General features: G+C 43.1%; 1 protein-coding gene across 1 annotated transcript in view; it reads right to left on the bottom strand.

Moving 5' to 3' along the window:
* The window catches only part of LOC118401299 (cadherin-13-like), a 636,121-nt gene that overhangs the window by 61,611 nt on the left and 557,131 nt on the right, over positions 1 to 17,379 (bottom strand). Inside the window, exon 11 of the mRNA XM_035798686.2 lies at positions 3,514 to 3,656. Within this exon, the coding sequence (XP_035654579.1) occupies positions 3,514 to 3,656 (143 nt within the window). The remainder of the gene's footprint in view (positions 1 to 3,513; positions 3,657 to 17,379) is intronic.

Here is a 17,379-nt window from a genome sequence, read left to right as displayed (position 1 = left end):
AGACTCAACAGCCTTGGTTTCTCAAATCACTGCCTAGCCTGGTTCACCAACTACTTCTCAGACAGAGTTCAGTGTGTCAAATCGGAGGGCTGTTGTCTGGACCTCTGGCAGTCTCTATGGGGGTGCCACAGTGTACAATCACGGGCCGACTATCTTCTCTGTATACATCAATGATGTCTCTCTTGTTGATGGTGATTATCTGATCCACCTCCATGCAGACGACACCATTCTGTATACTTCTGACCCTTCTTTGGACACTGTGTTCACTAACCTCGAGACGAGTTTCAATGCCATACAACTCTCCTTCCATGGCCTCCAACTGCTCTTAAATGCAAGTAAAACTAAATGCATGCTCTTCAACCGATCGCTGCCCGCACCTGCCCGCCCGTCCAGCATCACTACTCTGGACAGTTCTGACTTAGAACATGTGGACAAATACAAATACCTAGGTGTCTGGTTAGACTTTAAACTCTCCTTCCAGACTCACATTAAGCATCTCCAATCCAAAATGAAATCTAGAACCGTCTTGCTATTTCGCAACAAAGCATCCTTCACTCATGCTGCCAAAGATACCCTCGTATAACTGACTAGCCTACCAATCCCCGACCTTGGCGATGTCATTTACAAAGTTACCTCCAACACTCTACTTATCAAATTGGATGCAGTCAATCACAGTGCCATCCGTTTTGTCACCAAAGCCCCATATACTACCCACCACTGCGACCTGTATGCTCTCGTTGGCTGTCCCTCACTTCATATTCGTCGCCAAACCCACTGGCTCCAGGTCATCTAGCAGCACACGCTCCAGCAGGTATATTTCACTGGTAACTCCCAAAGCCAATTCCGAATTTGGCCACCTTTCCTTCCAGTTCTCTGCTGCCAATGTCTGGAACAAACTGCAAAAATCACTGAAGCTGGAGACTCATATCTTCATCACTAACTTTATGCACCAGCTGTCAGAGCAGCTCACAGATCACTGCACCTGTACATAGCCTATCTGTAAATAGCCCATCGAACTACCTCATCCCCATACTGTTATTTATTTATTTTGCTCCTTTGCACCCCAGTATCTCTACTTGCACATTCATCTTCTGCACATCTATCACTCCAGTATTTAATTGCTATATTGTAATGATTTCACCCCTATGGCCTATTTATTTCCTTACCTCCCTTATCCTACCTCATTTGCACACACTGTATATTGGAGGTCGATCGATTAGGATTTTTCAACGCTGATACCAATACCGATTATTGGATGACCAAAAACTCAGCCAATTATTACAATTTTTTAAAATATATATTTGTAATAATGACATTTACAACAATACTGAATGAACACTTATTTTAACCTAATATAATACATCAAAAAAATCTATTTAGTCTCAAATAAATAATGAAACATGTTCAATTTGGGTTAAATAAAGCAAAAAGATAGTGTTGGAGAAGAAAGTAAAAGTGCAATATGTGCCATGTAAAAAAGGTAACGCTTAAGTTCCTTGCTCTGAGCAAATATATATATATATATAAAAAGAAAGAAATCAGACGATTAATCAGTATCAGCTTTTTTTCATCCTCCAATAATCTGTATCGGTATCGGCATTGAAAAATCATAATCAATTGACCTCTAATATACAGTGTGTGCAAATGAGGTAGGATAAGTGAGGTAAGGCAATACATTTGAAAGCTGGTAATTCCTTTTAACATGAGTCTTCAATATTCCCAGGTAAGAAGCTTTAGGTTGTAGTTATTATAGGACTATTTCTCTCTATACCATTTGTATTTCGTATTCCTTTGACTATTGGATGTTCTAATAGGTACTATAGTATTGCCAGCCTAATCTCGGGAGTTGATAGGCTTGAAGTCATAAACAGCGCAATGCTTGAAGCACAGCGAAGAGCTGCTGGCAAATGCAGGAAAGTGCTGTTTGAATGAATGCTTACGAGCCTGCTGCTGCTTACCACCGCTCAGTCAGAGTGCTCTATCAAATCATGGACTTAATTATAGTATAATAACACACAGAATACGAGCCTTAGGTCATTAATATGGTAAAATCCGGAAACCATCATTTCGAAAACAAAATGTTTATTTTTTTCAGTGAAATATGGAACAGTTCCATATTTTATCTAACAGGTGGCATCCCTAAGTCTAAATATTGGTGTTACATTGCACAACCTTCAATGTTATGTCATAATTATGTACAATTAATTATGGTCTTTGTTAGGAAGAAATGGTCTTCACACATTTCACAACGATCCAGGGGGCCCAAACTGCTGCATATACCCTGACTCTGCTTGCACTGAATGCAAGTGAAGTGACACAATTTCCCAAGTTAAAAGAAATTCATGTTAGCAGGTGATATTAACTAACTATGTAGGTTTAAAATATATACTTGTGTATTGATTTTAAGAAAGGCATTGATGTTTATGGTGAGGTACACATTGGTGCAACGACAGTGTTTTTTTCGCGAATGCGCTTGTTAAATCACCCGTTTGGCGAAGTAGGCTGTGTTTCAAAGATAAATTAACAGGCACCGCATCTATTATATGCAACGCAGGACAAGCAAGATACACTTGTAATATCATCAACCATGTGTAGTGAACTAGTGATTATGTTAAGATTGATTGTTTTTTATAAGATAAGTTTATTAATTAAAGTTTAAAGTTATTAAAGTTTATAATTACCGATTTTTGTGAAAACTTGAAATCGGCCCCAATTAATCATTCCGATTAATCGGTCGACCTCTACTGTATATACACTTTTTCTATTGACTATTGACTGTATGTTTGTTTATTCCATGTATAACGCTATGTTGTTGTTTGTGTTGCACTGATTTGACTAATCTTGGCCAGGTCGCAGTTGTAAATGAGAACTTGTTCTCAACTGGCCTACCTGGTTAAATAAAGGTGAAAAAAAGAAAGCCTCGCTAATATAATGTCACACGTCTGTTAATGGATCTGTCAGAAGTTCCCTGAGGTCCTCCTAATAGAGAGGAGCCCCTTCTACTGTCCTCTCTCTCTCCCTCAAGGCTCAAGTGATGTGGGTACCAAGTAGTACCGTTTTGGTTTCCATGTAGAACCCTTTCCATAGAGGGGTCTACATGGAACCCAAAATGGTACTTCCTGTTTGTTTTTTTTACCTGGAACCAAAAACGGTTATCCTATGGGGACAGCTAAAAAAAACTTTTTATAAGGGTCTACCTGGATGTCAACACTCCAAGGCCTATGTAAACCCATGGTTATACATTACTTTGAGGAAATAGGAGAGGAACTATCTACAACTTTACAGTAATCACGCCATACCAGTTGTCATCCGTTCTACAGCAATCCTTTTTTTGTGTTGATGTACTAATTCAAATATGTGACTTGTAAGGGTATTATTTGAGGATTAGACATGACATTTGATTAAATATTCCTTGTACCATATTCTCTCCAGATGCAGAATAGATTATTATCACACCATTTTTTGAGGACTCCACATCCCTATTAAACGAGATTTACTGAATCTCTGACTTACCGTTGTCTGTAGCCATGAAGATGGCAGTGTATTTGTTGTCTTGAACGTAAGGTGATTCTCTGTCCAGAATGGCAGAGGTGTTGACCGTACCTCTAACCGGGTTCACACTAAGCCAGTTAGCCGGGTCTCTCAGAACTGCAAACCTGAAAAGGGAACAGATGACAGCTGATCAGAATATAGTCAGGGCAATGCCATGGTGTCATGACTGTCCTGTGAGGATCAAATTAGGTCAGATCAGCATGGCAATACAAAACTTAAACCAAACCCCCTCTCACACACAGAGGGGGGAGAAGGGAACCGGTGGGTGTTGACAGCTCACCCCCTGTTGTAAATCTAGGACAGAACTTTCAGCATCTCCCTCTCCAATATTCTCCATAGGAATGTGACTCTATACAGACCTCCCGCCAAAACTCTAACATGTTCTAAAGTGAATACTGGAACAATATATCTAACATAGAATGTGGGGAATGGTCAGAGGCGACCTAAAGAAACACTGATGTCGGTTTGCTTGTTATTTTGTGATGTCATTAAAAATGTTATAAAGGAAATACTGTAACTTGGGAAGTATACCCACTATATGTGTGAAGTGTCCAACCGATGCGTTGTGCATGAAATATAAAAAATGATGAAAGTATTTTTGTTAATGATTTTAGGAGCCATAGATTACATACCTTAAGGGAAGATTTCGGCAGTTGCTGTATGGTTAGTGAGAAAGTCCATATTGCAAATGTACGGTCCCTTACTAGACGTCCGAAACCTTGACCGTGTGGCATTAACCCTTACCAGTTAAAAGAAGGTGTTTACATCAAACAGTTTGCATTGACTTCTCTCCCCATAGGAATACATTGCCTGCACCTCTAAATTCAACCTGAAGCCTATGTGGGTTATGAATGCCTTATGAAGCTGTCTTCTATGACAGTCCATCAGACCACAATGACGTCTACCTGTGTCGATTCTAATCTTCCTGGAGCAACCAGAAGTGGTTAAATTGATCCAAAAGGTGTTTTGATGTACATAACCTTCAAAGGTGAAAATGACTACATTCAACCCTGTGTAGATCGTAGATCAGTCAAATCTTAACTTAAAGACTTAAAACTCAGGATTCTGTAAGTGTCTATGTCAATCAAGACATGTGTTTACTTATAGCTTCCTGTGCCAACCGGAAGTGCCTTTAATTGGGTCACACTGTCTGTTTTGAAGGGTTAAAAAAGTCACATCTTTTCTAAACTTCATTTGTGTGACTAGGTAAACCTCATGAACTGTAAATCAGTCATTTCTCCCAACAGATGTCAAAGAAAAGCTGTCACACACACACAGCAAGGATGGAGTGAAAAAGTGGGGTGCTTAAAGACACAGAGAGCAGGCAATGGCATAAACATAATCTCTAGGCCGTGCCGAGTTCAACGAGATATCCCGCTTGACCGTAGCTCGCTCGGTCTAAGAGCAGCGACCATTAGAAAAGTAGGCCCAAAATGAAGCCTGCCCCACAACGTCATTTGCTTTTGGGTGACAGAGAGAGAACCGTTAGGGTGAGAAGCACAATTCGACCTCAGGTACATTCCTAAGGTCCTCCCGATCCGTGCAAGCCTAACCTTGACCGTGTGGCATTAACCCTTACCAGATAAAAGAAGGTGTTTACATCAAACAGTTTGCATTGACTTCTCTCCCCATAGGAATACATTGCCTGCACCCCTAAATTCAACCTGAAGCCTATGTGGGTTATGAATGTCGTATGAATCTGTCTTCGATGACAGTCCATCAGGCCACTACGAGGTCTACCTGTGTTGATTCTAAGCTTCCTGGACCAACCGGAAGTGGTTAAAATCACCCTAAAAGTGTTTATCCATACCCTGCCTGCAGTTTGATAGACATAGTGCATTCAACCCTGTGTAAATCAGTCAGTTCTTAACATAAGGACTTAAAACTCAGGATTCTGTAAAAGCATACCCCAATGAGGATATGTGTTGACTTACAGCTTCCTGTGCCAACCGGAAGTGCCATAATTGGTGTCTCTTGGGCTGTTTCGAGGGGTTAAAGTCAGATCTTTCCAAAACTTCATATATGTGATTAGGCAACCCCCATGAACTGTGAATCAGTCATTTTTCCCGTAAAATTTCAAAGAAAAACTAAATCACACACACACACAGCTTGGAAGTAGGGACCCATTGGGGTGCGTAGAGACATACACTGCCTGCATTAGTTAACCTTGTTGGAACTTTTAAAGAACCGTCGGACCTAGAGTTCCGAAACTTTAGAATCCTGTTCTAGACCTCCGGTCGATAGTGCGTGGTGAGTTACGTGGCTCTAGAAGATTCTCGGACCGAGAAACAGCCTCGTACATTTGCAATGACTTCAATTCATTTTGACCATTACGAAAATGACGACATTTAGAAAAGTCTCAGAGACACAAGACTAGGTGCATTGCGACCGTCTCAGCCCATAGAGACGGAATCCAACGTTTCTGTCCGATAGCTCATTCAAGGACCCCGTAGCAAGTCATGGAAAAAAGTGGATTTTCAGCACCAATTAGGGTTTTGCTCGGACACCGAATGACCGATCGAGCCGAAACGTGGGATTCGGGGTCGCCTCAGCTAGGCCTACACATAACATAAGAAATGGACCCGCAGCTAGAACGTAACTACGTGTTTTATGTTTTTTTATGGTTTGAACCAAAGGCGTTGTGAATTTTGGGCCAGCTCTGAAGTTTGTGATAGTTGGCTTCTAAACGAGTTGGAAAAAGTGGGTTTGGTGTCAGTTTGTATCAGTTTGGTGTCAGAATGATATCTAATTGACTGATGGACGGTGACTTGCTGGTGACTCTTGTCCAGTTGCAATATGTTTAAACAGTAAGGTACCATCACCAAAGTGACATTCTGAAATCAACCCTAACGAGCCATTGAGATGAACCAGAATCACTGCCCAGCCATCCCGAGTTCACCGGGCCAGTCAATTTCACATTCCTGCAGGATTTTTATAGCATGACAAATTCGTGATGGTACCTGCCCATTGAACCATATTGCAAATGCACAGTGACTTTGCAAAAGTAAGAAAACATAAACAAATGGACATGATGAAATCAACACAACGAGTGATGGAAAGGTACAACTATCACTGCTTGGCCATCCTGTGTTCATCAGGCCAGTCAATTTTGCATTTTTGATCATGTCAAATTTCATATGGTAAATGCCCATTGAACCATATTGCAAATGCACGTGCACTTGCAATATGATTCTATAGTGAAAAAACATCACCAAATGGACATGATGAAATCAACACAACGAGTGATGGAAAGGTACAACTATCACTGCTCGGCAATCCTGTGTTCATCAAGCCAGTCAATTTAGCATTTTTGAGCATGTCAAATTTTATATGGTAAATGCCCATTGAACCATATTGCAAATGCACGTGCACTTGCAATATGATTCAACAGTTTTATTTATTTTTTTTATTTTTATTTCACCTTTATTTAACCAGGTAGGCTAGTTGAGAACAAGTTCTCATTTGCAACTGCGACCTGGCCAAGATAAAGCATAGCAGTGTGAACAGACAACACAGAGTTACACATGGAATAAACAATTAACTAGTCAATAACACAGTAGAAAAAAATGGGCAATCTATATACAATGTGTGCAAAAGGCATGAGGAGGTAGGCGAATAATACAATTTTGCAGATTAACACTGGAGTGATAAATGATCAGATGGGCATGTACAGGTAGAGATATTGGTGATATTGGTGTGCAAAAGAGCAGAAAAGTAAATAAATAAAAACAGTATAAAAACAGTATGGGAATGAGGCAGGTGAATAAGGGTGAGCTATTTACCTATAGACTATGTACAGCTGCAGCGATCGGTTAGCTGCTCGGATAGCTGATGTTTGAAGTTGGTGAGGGAGATAAAAGTCTCCAACTTCAGCGATTTTTGCAATCGTTCCAGTCACAGGCAGCAGAGTACTGGAACGAAAGGCGGCCAAATGAGGTGTTGGCTTTAGGGATGATCAGTGAGATACACCTGCTGGAGCGCGTGCTACGGATGGGTGTTGCCATCGTGACCAGTGAACTGAGATAAGGCGGAGCTTTACCTAGCATGGACTTGTAAATGACCTGAGCCAGTGGGTCTGGCGACGAATATGTAGTGAGGGCCAGCCGACTAGAGCATACAAGTCGCAGTGGTGGGTGGTATAAGGTGCTTTAGTGACAAAACGGATGGCACTGTGATAGACTGCATCCAGTTTGCTGAGTAGAGTGTTGGAAGCCATTTTGTAGATGACATCGCCGAAGTCGAGGATCGGTAGGATAGTCAGTTTTACTAGGGTAAGCTTGGCAGCGTGAGTGAAGGAGGCTTTGTTGCGGAATAGAAAGCCGACTCTGGATTTGATTTTTGATTGGAGATGTTTGATGTGAGTCTGGAAGGAGAGTTTGCAGTCTAGCCAGACACCTAGGTACTTATAGATGTCCACATATTCAAGGCTGGAACCATCCAGGGTGGTGATGCTAGTCGGGCATGCGGGTGCAGGCAGCGATCGGTTGAAAAGCATGCATTTGGTTTTACTCGCATTTAAGAGCAGTTGGAGGCCACGGAAGGAGTGCTGTATGGCATTGAAGCTCGTTTGGAGGTTTGATAGCACAGTGTCCAATGACGGGCCGAAAGTATATAGAATGGTGTGGATCAGGGAATCGCCCGCAGCAAGAGCAACATCATTGATATATACAGAGAAAAGAGTCGGCCCGAGAATTGAACCCTGTGGCACCCCCATAGAGACTGCCAGAGGACCGGACAGCATGCCCTCTGATTTGACACACTGAACTCTGTCTGCAAAGTAATTGGTGAACCAGGCAAGGCAGTCATCCGAAAAACCGAGGCTGTTGAGTCTGCCGATAAGAATTTGGTGATTGACAGAGTCGAAAGCCTTGGCGAGGTCGATGAAGACGGCTGCACAGTACTGTCTTTTATCGATGGCGGTTATGATATCATTTAGTACCTTGAGTGTGGCTGAGGTGCACCCGTGACCGGCTCGGAAACCAGATTGCACAGCGGAGAAGGTACGGTGGGATTCGAGATGGTCAGTGACCTGTTTGTTGACTTGGCTTTCGAAGACCTTAGATAGGCAGGGCAGGATGGATATAGGTCTATAGCAGTTTGGGTCCAGGGTGTCTCCTCCTTTGAAGAGGGGGATGACTGCGGCAGCTTTCCAATCCTTGGGGATCTCAGACGATATGAAAGAGAGGTTGAACAGGCTGGTGATAGGGGTTGCGACAATGGCGGCAGATAGTTTCAGAAATAGCGGGTCCAGATTGTCAAGCCCAGCTGATTTGTACGGGTCCAGGTTTTGCAGCTCTTTCAGAACATCTGCTATCTGGATTTGGGTAAAGGAGAACCTGGAGAGGCTTGGGTGAGGAACTACGGGGGGCGGAGCTGTTGGCCGAGGTTGGAGTAGCCAGGCGGAAGGCATGGCCAGCCGTTGAGAAGTGCTTATTGAAGTTTTCGATAATCATGGATTTATCGGTGGAGACCGTGTTTCCTAGCCTCAGTGCAGTGGGCAGCTGAGAGGAGGTGCTCTTGTTCTCCATGGACTTCACAGTGTCCCAGAACTTTTTGGAGTTGGAGCTACAGGATGCAAACTTTTGCCTGAAGAAGCTGGCCTTAGCTTTCCTGACTGACTGCGTGTATTGGTTCCTGACTTCCCTGAACAGTTGCATATCACGGGGGCTATTCGATGCTATTGCAGTCCGCCACAGGATGTTTTTGTGCTGGTCGAGGGCAGTCAGGTCTGGGGTGAACCAAGGGCTGTATCTGTTCTTGGTTCTGCATTTTTTGAACGGAGCATGCTTATCCAAAATGGTGAGGAAGTTACTTTTAAAGAATGACCAGGCATCCTCAACTGACGGGATGAGGTCAATGTCCTTCCAGGATACACGGGCCAGGTCGATTAGAAAGGCCTGCTCACAGAAGTGTTTTAGGGAGCGTTTGACAGTGATGAGGGGTGGTCGTTTGACTGCGGCTCCGTGGCGGATACAGGCGATGAGGCAGTGATCGCTGAGATCCTGGTTGAAGACAGCGGAGGTATATTTGGAGGGCCAGTTGGTCAGGATGACGTCTATGAGGGTGCCCTTGTTTACAGAGTTAGGGTTGTACCTGGTGGGTTCCTTGATGATTTGCGTGAGATTGAGGGCATCTAGCTTAGATTGTAGGACTGCCGGGTGTTAAGCATATCCCAGTTTAGGTCACCTAACAGGACAAACTCTGAAGCTAGATGGGGGCGATCAATTCACAAATGGTGTCCAGGGCACAGCTGGGAGCTGACGGGGTCGGTAGCAGGCGGCAACAGTGAGAGACTTGTTTCTGGAGAGAGTAATTTTCAAAATTAGTAGTTCAAACTGTTTGGGTATGGACCTGGAAAGTATGACATTACTTTGCAGGCTATCTCTGCAGTAGACTGCGACTCCGCCCCTTTGGCAGTTCTATCTTGACGGAAGATGTTATAGTTGGGTATGGAAATCTCTGAATTTTTGGTGGCCTTCCTGAGCCAGGATTCAGACACGGCAAGGACATCAGGGTTAGCAGAGTGTACTAAAGCAGTGAGTAAAACAAACTTAGGGAGGAGGCTTCTGATGTTGACATGCATAAAACCAAGACTTTTCGATCACAGAAGTCAACAAATGAGGGTACCTGGGGACATGCAGGGCCTGGGTTTACCTCCACATCACCCGCGGAACAGAGAAGGAGTAGTATGAGGGTGCGGCTAAAGGCTATCAAAACTGGTCGCCTAGAGCGTTGGGGGCAGAGGATAAGAGGAGCAGGTTTCTGGGCATGGTAGAATATATTCAGGGCATAATGCGCAGACAGGGGTATGGTGGGGTGCGGGTACAGCGGAGGTAAGCCCAGGCACTGGGTGATGATGAGAGAGGTTGTATCTCTGGACATGCTGGTTGTAATGGGTGAGGTCACCGCATGTGTGGGGGTGGGACAAAGGAGGTAACAGGGGTATGCAGAGTGGATCTAGGGGCTCCATTGTGAACTAAAACAATGATAACTAACCTGAACAACAGTATACAAGGCATATTGACAATTGGGAGAGACATACAGCGAGGTATACAGTAATCACAGGTGTTGAATTGGGAAAGCTAGCTAAAAACAGTAGGCGAGGCTAATCAGCTAGCACAACAAACAGCAGGTAAAATGGCGTTGACTAGGCAACTGGGTCGACAGATAAAACAAACAAGCAGAATGGAGTACCGTGATTAATGGACAGTCCAGCGTGCGTCAGCTATGTAGCCAAGAGATCAGTGTCCAGGGGGCAGCGGTGGATGGGCAGGGAAGCTGGGCTGGCGAGTGTTATCCAGGTTTAAAAAAAACTAACAATGACTAAATAGCTTGTAGCTAGTTAGCTGGTTAGCGTCTGGAGGTTCTTGAGTGTGTCATAAAAATAAAATAAAAATTAAAGGTGATAGCGATTCCGTATCACAGTGGGTGAAGCAGGTTTCCGGAAGGTATAAACAAAAAATAAAAATCAAAGAGAGATAGAAAGTAAATGGGTTCAGAGTGTTTAGAACGCAGTGAGCCAGATGGTTAGCAGGCCTGTGCTAACAAGCTAACAGTTCGTAGGCCCGGGCTAGACAAGCTAACCGTTAGCAGGCCGAATTAGCAAGCAGGGAGATAGCGAGGGCTAGAGAGCTAACCTTTGGGGGACGTCGCGATGGGGTGAGTCTGTTTATTCCTCTTCTTGCGGTGACATCGACAGACCGGTCGTGGGCCCGGGTAATTGTAGCCCAGGATTATGCTACAGGAGCTCTAATGCGCTGGGTGAGCTGGAGACACAGCGTTTCAGAAAGCTCGCGGGCCTTGGCCAGCAGATGGATCTTTGGCGATGTCGCAACGAAAAAGCCTGTTGAAACCACCTCGGACGATTATGTCGGCGGACCAGTCGTGATGGATCGGCGGGGCTCCGTGTCGGCAGTAAAGGGTCCAGGCCAATTGGCAAAAGAGGTATTGTTGGGCCTCTTCGGCTAGTCGGGAGATGGGCTTAGCTCAAGGCTAACTGTAGCTTGTTTTGGGACAGAGACGTTAGCCAGGAGTAGCCACTCGGATTGCAGCTAGCTAGTTGCGATGATCCGGTGTAAAGGTTCAGAGCTTGCGGTAGGAATCCGGAGATGTGGTAGAGAAAGAGCAGTCTGATATGCTCTGGGTTGATGTCGCTGGTGTCCTAGTTAGCTTTGAAGACCGCTAGCAATGGCTAACTGAGTAGTAGCTAGTTAGCTGGCTAGCTTCTGACGGTTCTAAAGTAAAGTATAGAAAAAGCAGATCCGTACCACATTGGGTGATGCGGGTTGCAGGAGAGTATATTCAGCTCTAGTTTGAAAGTGAGATTAAAATATGTACGAAATATATACAGAAAAAAAAACGAAGAAAACTATATTTACACTAGACAGGACGGGACAAGACAAAACACACGTCCGATTGCTACGCCATCTTGGATTAGTAGCAAAAAACATCACAAAATGGACATGATGAAGTCAACACAACGAGCGTTGGAAGCGAGCAACTATCACTTCCAGGCCATCCTGTGTTCATCAGGCCAGTCGATTTTGCATTTCTGCAGGATTTTTGAGCATGTCAAATTTCATATGGTAAATGCCCATTGAACAATATTGCAAATGCACGTGCACTTGCAATATGATTCTATAGTGAAAAAACATCACCAAATGGACATGATGAAATCAACACAACGAGTGATGGAAAGGAACAACTATCACTGCCCGGCCATCCCGAGTTCATCAGGCCAGTCAATTTTTCATTTCTGCAGGATTTTTGAGCATGTCAAATTTCTTATGGCATTTGGCCCCCAAAAAAGTTACTTTTGACTTTGACTTTTGACTTCCTATGAAATCATATTGTAAATGGACAAATCATATTACTTATGCGCATGTAAAAAAATATATATATGATAATAAAATTGGACAAAAGTGTATTCATACAGTTCTTACACATGTGTAATTGACAAAAAATTCGAAAGAATTTCAAAAATGGTCCAGAAAGCACCTTTTCAAGGGTGTGTGAAGTTTTTTACAAAATGTTGACATTTTTGTCTTTTGACTTTCGACTTCCTATGAAATCATATTGAAAATGGACAAAACATATTACTTATGCACATGTAATTTAAAAAAATATATATGATAATAAAATTGGACAAAAGTATATTCATACAGTTCTTACACATGTGTAATTGACAAAAAAATCAAAAGAATTTCGAAAAACGGTCCAGAAAGCACTTTTTTAAGGGGTGATAAGTTTTTGACAAAAAAATCATTTTTTCAAAATTTTGCTTTTGGATGTTGACTTGGGTTACATTTCCAATATGAAAAACCATGGTGGGGCAGATTCGCCACCTGTTGAATTTTTAAAGTGTTACAACTGGCAATTGCCATATGGCATTTGCAATACACTTTGCATGAATCAACGCCGAATTGGGTGGTATTGGACAATGTGTATATGGTTTGTCCGATGCCAATGACTTCCATTCATTTTTGTCCAATACAGGGGGGTAATTCCCTTTCATATTTTTGTATTTTTTTATTTTAATTTTACTAGGCAAGTCAGTTAAGAACAAATTCTTATTTTCAATGACGGCCTAGGAACAGTGGGTTAACTGCCTGTTCAGGGGCAGAACTATAGATTTGTACCTTGTCAGGTCGGGGATTTGAACTTGCAACCTTTCAGTTAATAGTCCAACACTCTAACCACTAGGCTACCCTGCCGCCCCTTTGCACAGTGAAAAGTCATGCCCCTGGGGGAGGTCAGAGAGCGTGTCAGCCTGACAGAACTGCCCTTTTGAACAAACTGTATAAAATGACGGGTTAAGGATTAACATATCCGAACAGAGAGACATGGAGCTGCAGCTCACTTTTAATGTGGTTTGAACTCTGAAATCTAAACTTGTGGTAGAGGCGATAAAGTCTCCTCCCAGACAATCATTGATACGGCTGATTAGCTGTCCTAAGTAAGGTATCTTCAAAAGTGAATTTAAGTGGAACCATTCTACTATTCTTCTCAAATCACCATAGTACCCTACTCTCATCACCCCACTGGGACCATCGACACGGCTGGCTGCGCCTATCTTCAAATAAGCATCTTCCAGAGCAAATGGAAGGAGAATAAATTCTGTAGTTTTGTTCAGGACTACACGAAAAGTCACCGGATACCGGACGACTGCAGAGGAGAACAACAGTAAAGGCCCAACTCCCTTTCCTAGGTGGCCTGGTTCCGACAAATACACAAAGAACCAAGACATTTCACGTAAATACATTCATGATCTCTTACTCAAAGAGGGCGGCAGTTTGTGTGCAAAGTATATGGTTACTGTGAGAGTAGTTTCTAAATGTACTAACATATTATGTCTCTGTCCTCTCCCTCTGTCCCTCTCCATGTCTTTTGTAACAAGCAGGACTGAATCATAAGTAAGGCTCAAGTTTTTTCAGATGCAGGAGGTTAGGACGGTTCAGAATGATGATATGATACGAGGTTATGATTAATAAGATGACAGTTTATGTATGTGATAGGTAAAGACATTTAGAGTTTAATTCAGGAAATGGTAACTCTTCAAAGAACCAATCTCATGGTGACCCAAATCCTAATGAGTTAGTTGTTACAATTTAACCGAGTTAGTTGATTAGATAAATAGCAGTCATCAGATTAATGAAAGTAAAGTCACGACAATGGTATGAGACAAATGCAACATTATATATGGAGATACATTAGCTCCAGTACTTTCCTGCTGTAGCCAGTTTGCTACAGCATGGAAACAATTCTGCAGCAACAGAAGCTCTTTTAAACCTTGCTATGCAAGAATATCTCAGCAACAAAAGATTACACATTTGTATAGGACATCAGCTAGTAAGAGCTTTTACAGTAAATACATTTTAACACTGTTTCTAAGGAAGATATTGAGACACTGAAATGACAATATCTATCAAAGACACAAAACTGTTGAATTGAAACATGATGAGACTGCATATTTGAAGTGCAACGTGTGTTGTGTGAAGTTGAAGCTGAGGTTTAGTGGATGGTCTGTGTATGTCTGTGGATGCTCTGTCTGTGGTTGGAGTGTGAAGATAATGGATGAACTCCGATAACTCCTCAGAGAATAATGTATTTGCGTGGAAAGCAGCTGGAGTCTGTGGTTGAGGGATGACCCTACTCATGTCATCCTGAGAGCCAGGTGATGGGAGGTGCATTTTGATTGGATGGGGAATGGTGCCGTGCCTCTGGGGGTTCACATCTGTGTTCATGTCACACACTGCTGATTTAGTGGCTCAATCCCATTTGGCTCTGTTGGTAGAGCATGGCACTTGCAACGCCAGGGTTGTGGTTTTGATTCCCAGGGGACAAGAATGAAAAATGTATGCACTCACTACTGTAAGTTGCTCGGGATAAAAGTGGTTGCTGAGGGGAAGATGGCTCATAATAATGGCCGGAACGGAGCTAATGGAACAGCATCAAAAATATGGACACTGTGTATTTGACACCCTTCCACTAATTCTCCTCCAGTTGTTACCATGAGCCTGTCCTCCCCAATTAAGGTGCTACTAAAATGTAAAATACACACACACAGCCCCAACCCTAAACTCTTTCAGTTTACCAATAAACACTCCACATGCACCTTTGTGTTTTTACACTCTCAGACACACACACACAAATACATACACTTCCTGGTTATTAGCCCTTCATCACTACCAGGCATCACAACATCACACAAGCTCATCACTTTAGAAAGAGGAAAACACAAGATGATTATCCTGCTGCTGTGGGTACACAGATAGTCACTTGATCTATTATAACATGGGTGGTATATTGTCTGCTTGCCTATTTGTTGATATAATCTATTCAGATGCAGCTTAAATGATAAAGCTTACAAAAGGTTTTCCTTCACCGGTTATCCACAACATCATCATGTTTGACTCTCTGCAACTGTTCTTCTCTCGCACATGCATGCGCACACACACACACACACACACACACACACACACACACACACACACACACACACACACACACACACACACACACACACACACACATACACACACACACAGAAAAGCTCGGAGCCAAAAATTGTCTGAACTGTTAAAAATTGACATCACTTTCATAAAATGTCCAATAGCATAGTGGTTTGCCCATATTTCTGCTTGAGTGGTAGAATTTATCCCCTGAGCTACTGTATACGGCAAAGCCTGGCCTGACCCCTACTCTACTAAGAACTGAGCCCATTTCAGCTTTCATCGTACAGTTATACAGTAGCCTCCCAGCAGACACCTTATAGCAGAGTTTCCCAAACTCGGTCCTGGGTGCACATTTTGTTTTTCGCCGTAGCATTACACAGCTGATTCAAATAACCAATTCACCAAGCTTTGATTATTTGACTCAAATGTGTAGTGCTAGGGCAAAAACCAAAACGTACACCCAGAGGGGTTAGGTGAAGGGGGGCACAGGGTCTGAGTTTGGGGAACCCTGCCTTATAGGACAGACCTTCTAGGACAGTACAGCCCACTCAGGGGGAGTGCTTTTCCTACATAACAGGATGAGGCTGTCTATTCTAGGATAATGCCGGTACCACACTGAGAGAGGACGTCAAGACAATGCAGCAGCACTCTTTAGGAGTAATCTGCTCACCCACACAGTTCACATACTGTAGTTATCTCTGAGGTTGAGAGGCTTTTAGGATCCACAATAACACTAACATTGCATCAGATGCATATGGATTATGCATACAGTGTGTGTGTGTGTATGTGTGTGTGTGCGAGCGAGAGAGAGTGTGAGAGAGAGTGAGAAAGACAATGAGAGATTTGATTGGTTCTATTGTTTCTAACACAATATCCCTTCTTACTGACAGCAACTATTCCTGAAAAAGCTTGTACTAAGTGGTTTATTCTGCATCCTCTTTTAAATACACTTATTGTAAGTGCATTGGATAAGACCATTTGCTAAGTGAAGGACTGTAAATGGACTGGAGAGAAAAGGACAGATACAGTAGAGTACACAGGTACATTAAAACACAGGATGTGTCTATGCTGTAAATTAGTGAGTGTATGGCTACAGTATGGATCTGTCTCTAACATCTGTTTCAGTGCAGCATGGGGTCCTTTGTTCATTAGTGTTTCCTGTGACAGTAGTGATGTCGTAAATTTCTCCAGCAGCTGGAGAGAAATGCTGACTCCTACTCTACATCACATCACATTAGACAGGCCCAACTGCTCTGCTCTGCCTGCTCATCTCCTAATCCGGATGGGCAGAGGGGACAGTAATCACTGGAACACCAACACCCTGGCCCGCTCAGGGAGCAATGCACGTGTCCACATCTAGCATGCAAGGCACAGATCTGCTAAGTCTCAATAAAAATGCCCAAATAGGCAATAACTCATTTATCTTTTTCACACTTGCGCTTTTTACGCTGTGTCAACCAAGTACATTTCCAGAGGTGTGTTGCATATTGATGCCCCCCTCTGTGCCTCTCCATTTCAAGCTGGGGTGCTGGAGGCTGGGGTCTGTTTGTTGCTGGAGCAGGTGGATGGAAGTGGGGAAGGGAAATGCTGCAGGCTTCCTCTCTAATATGTTGTTATTTCAAATGGCTGAATATGTAGCAGCATTTCAACCAATGTTTTTCTTCAGTATAACATTTTAAATGACTGCAATGATCACGTTCCTGCAGGCCTCCCCCTCCCACACACACACACACCAAAACCTGTCTGGCAGTGAAATGCCAATCTACCTATCCTTGACTATCCTGAGTGCACGGTGACTTAGAAGTGCATACTTCTGAGGTATGATGTTTTGGCAGCATTTCAAAGCCACTAAACATGCTTCCTCTCTCCACTG

Source organism: Oncorhynchus keta, chromosome 22 (assembly GCF_023373465.1).
Source record: "Oncorhynchus keta strain PuntledgeMale-10-30-2019 chromosome 22, Oket_V2, whole genome shotgun sequence".
NCBI classification, from domain to species: Eukaryota; Metazoa; Chordata; class Actinopteri; order Salmoniformes; family Salmonidae; genus Oncorhynchus; species Oncorhynchus keta.
The sequence above is the reverse complement of the archived record's forward strand: the minus strand, read 5'-3'. Positions and strand labels throughout refer to the sequence as shown.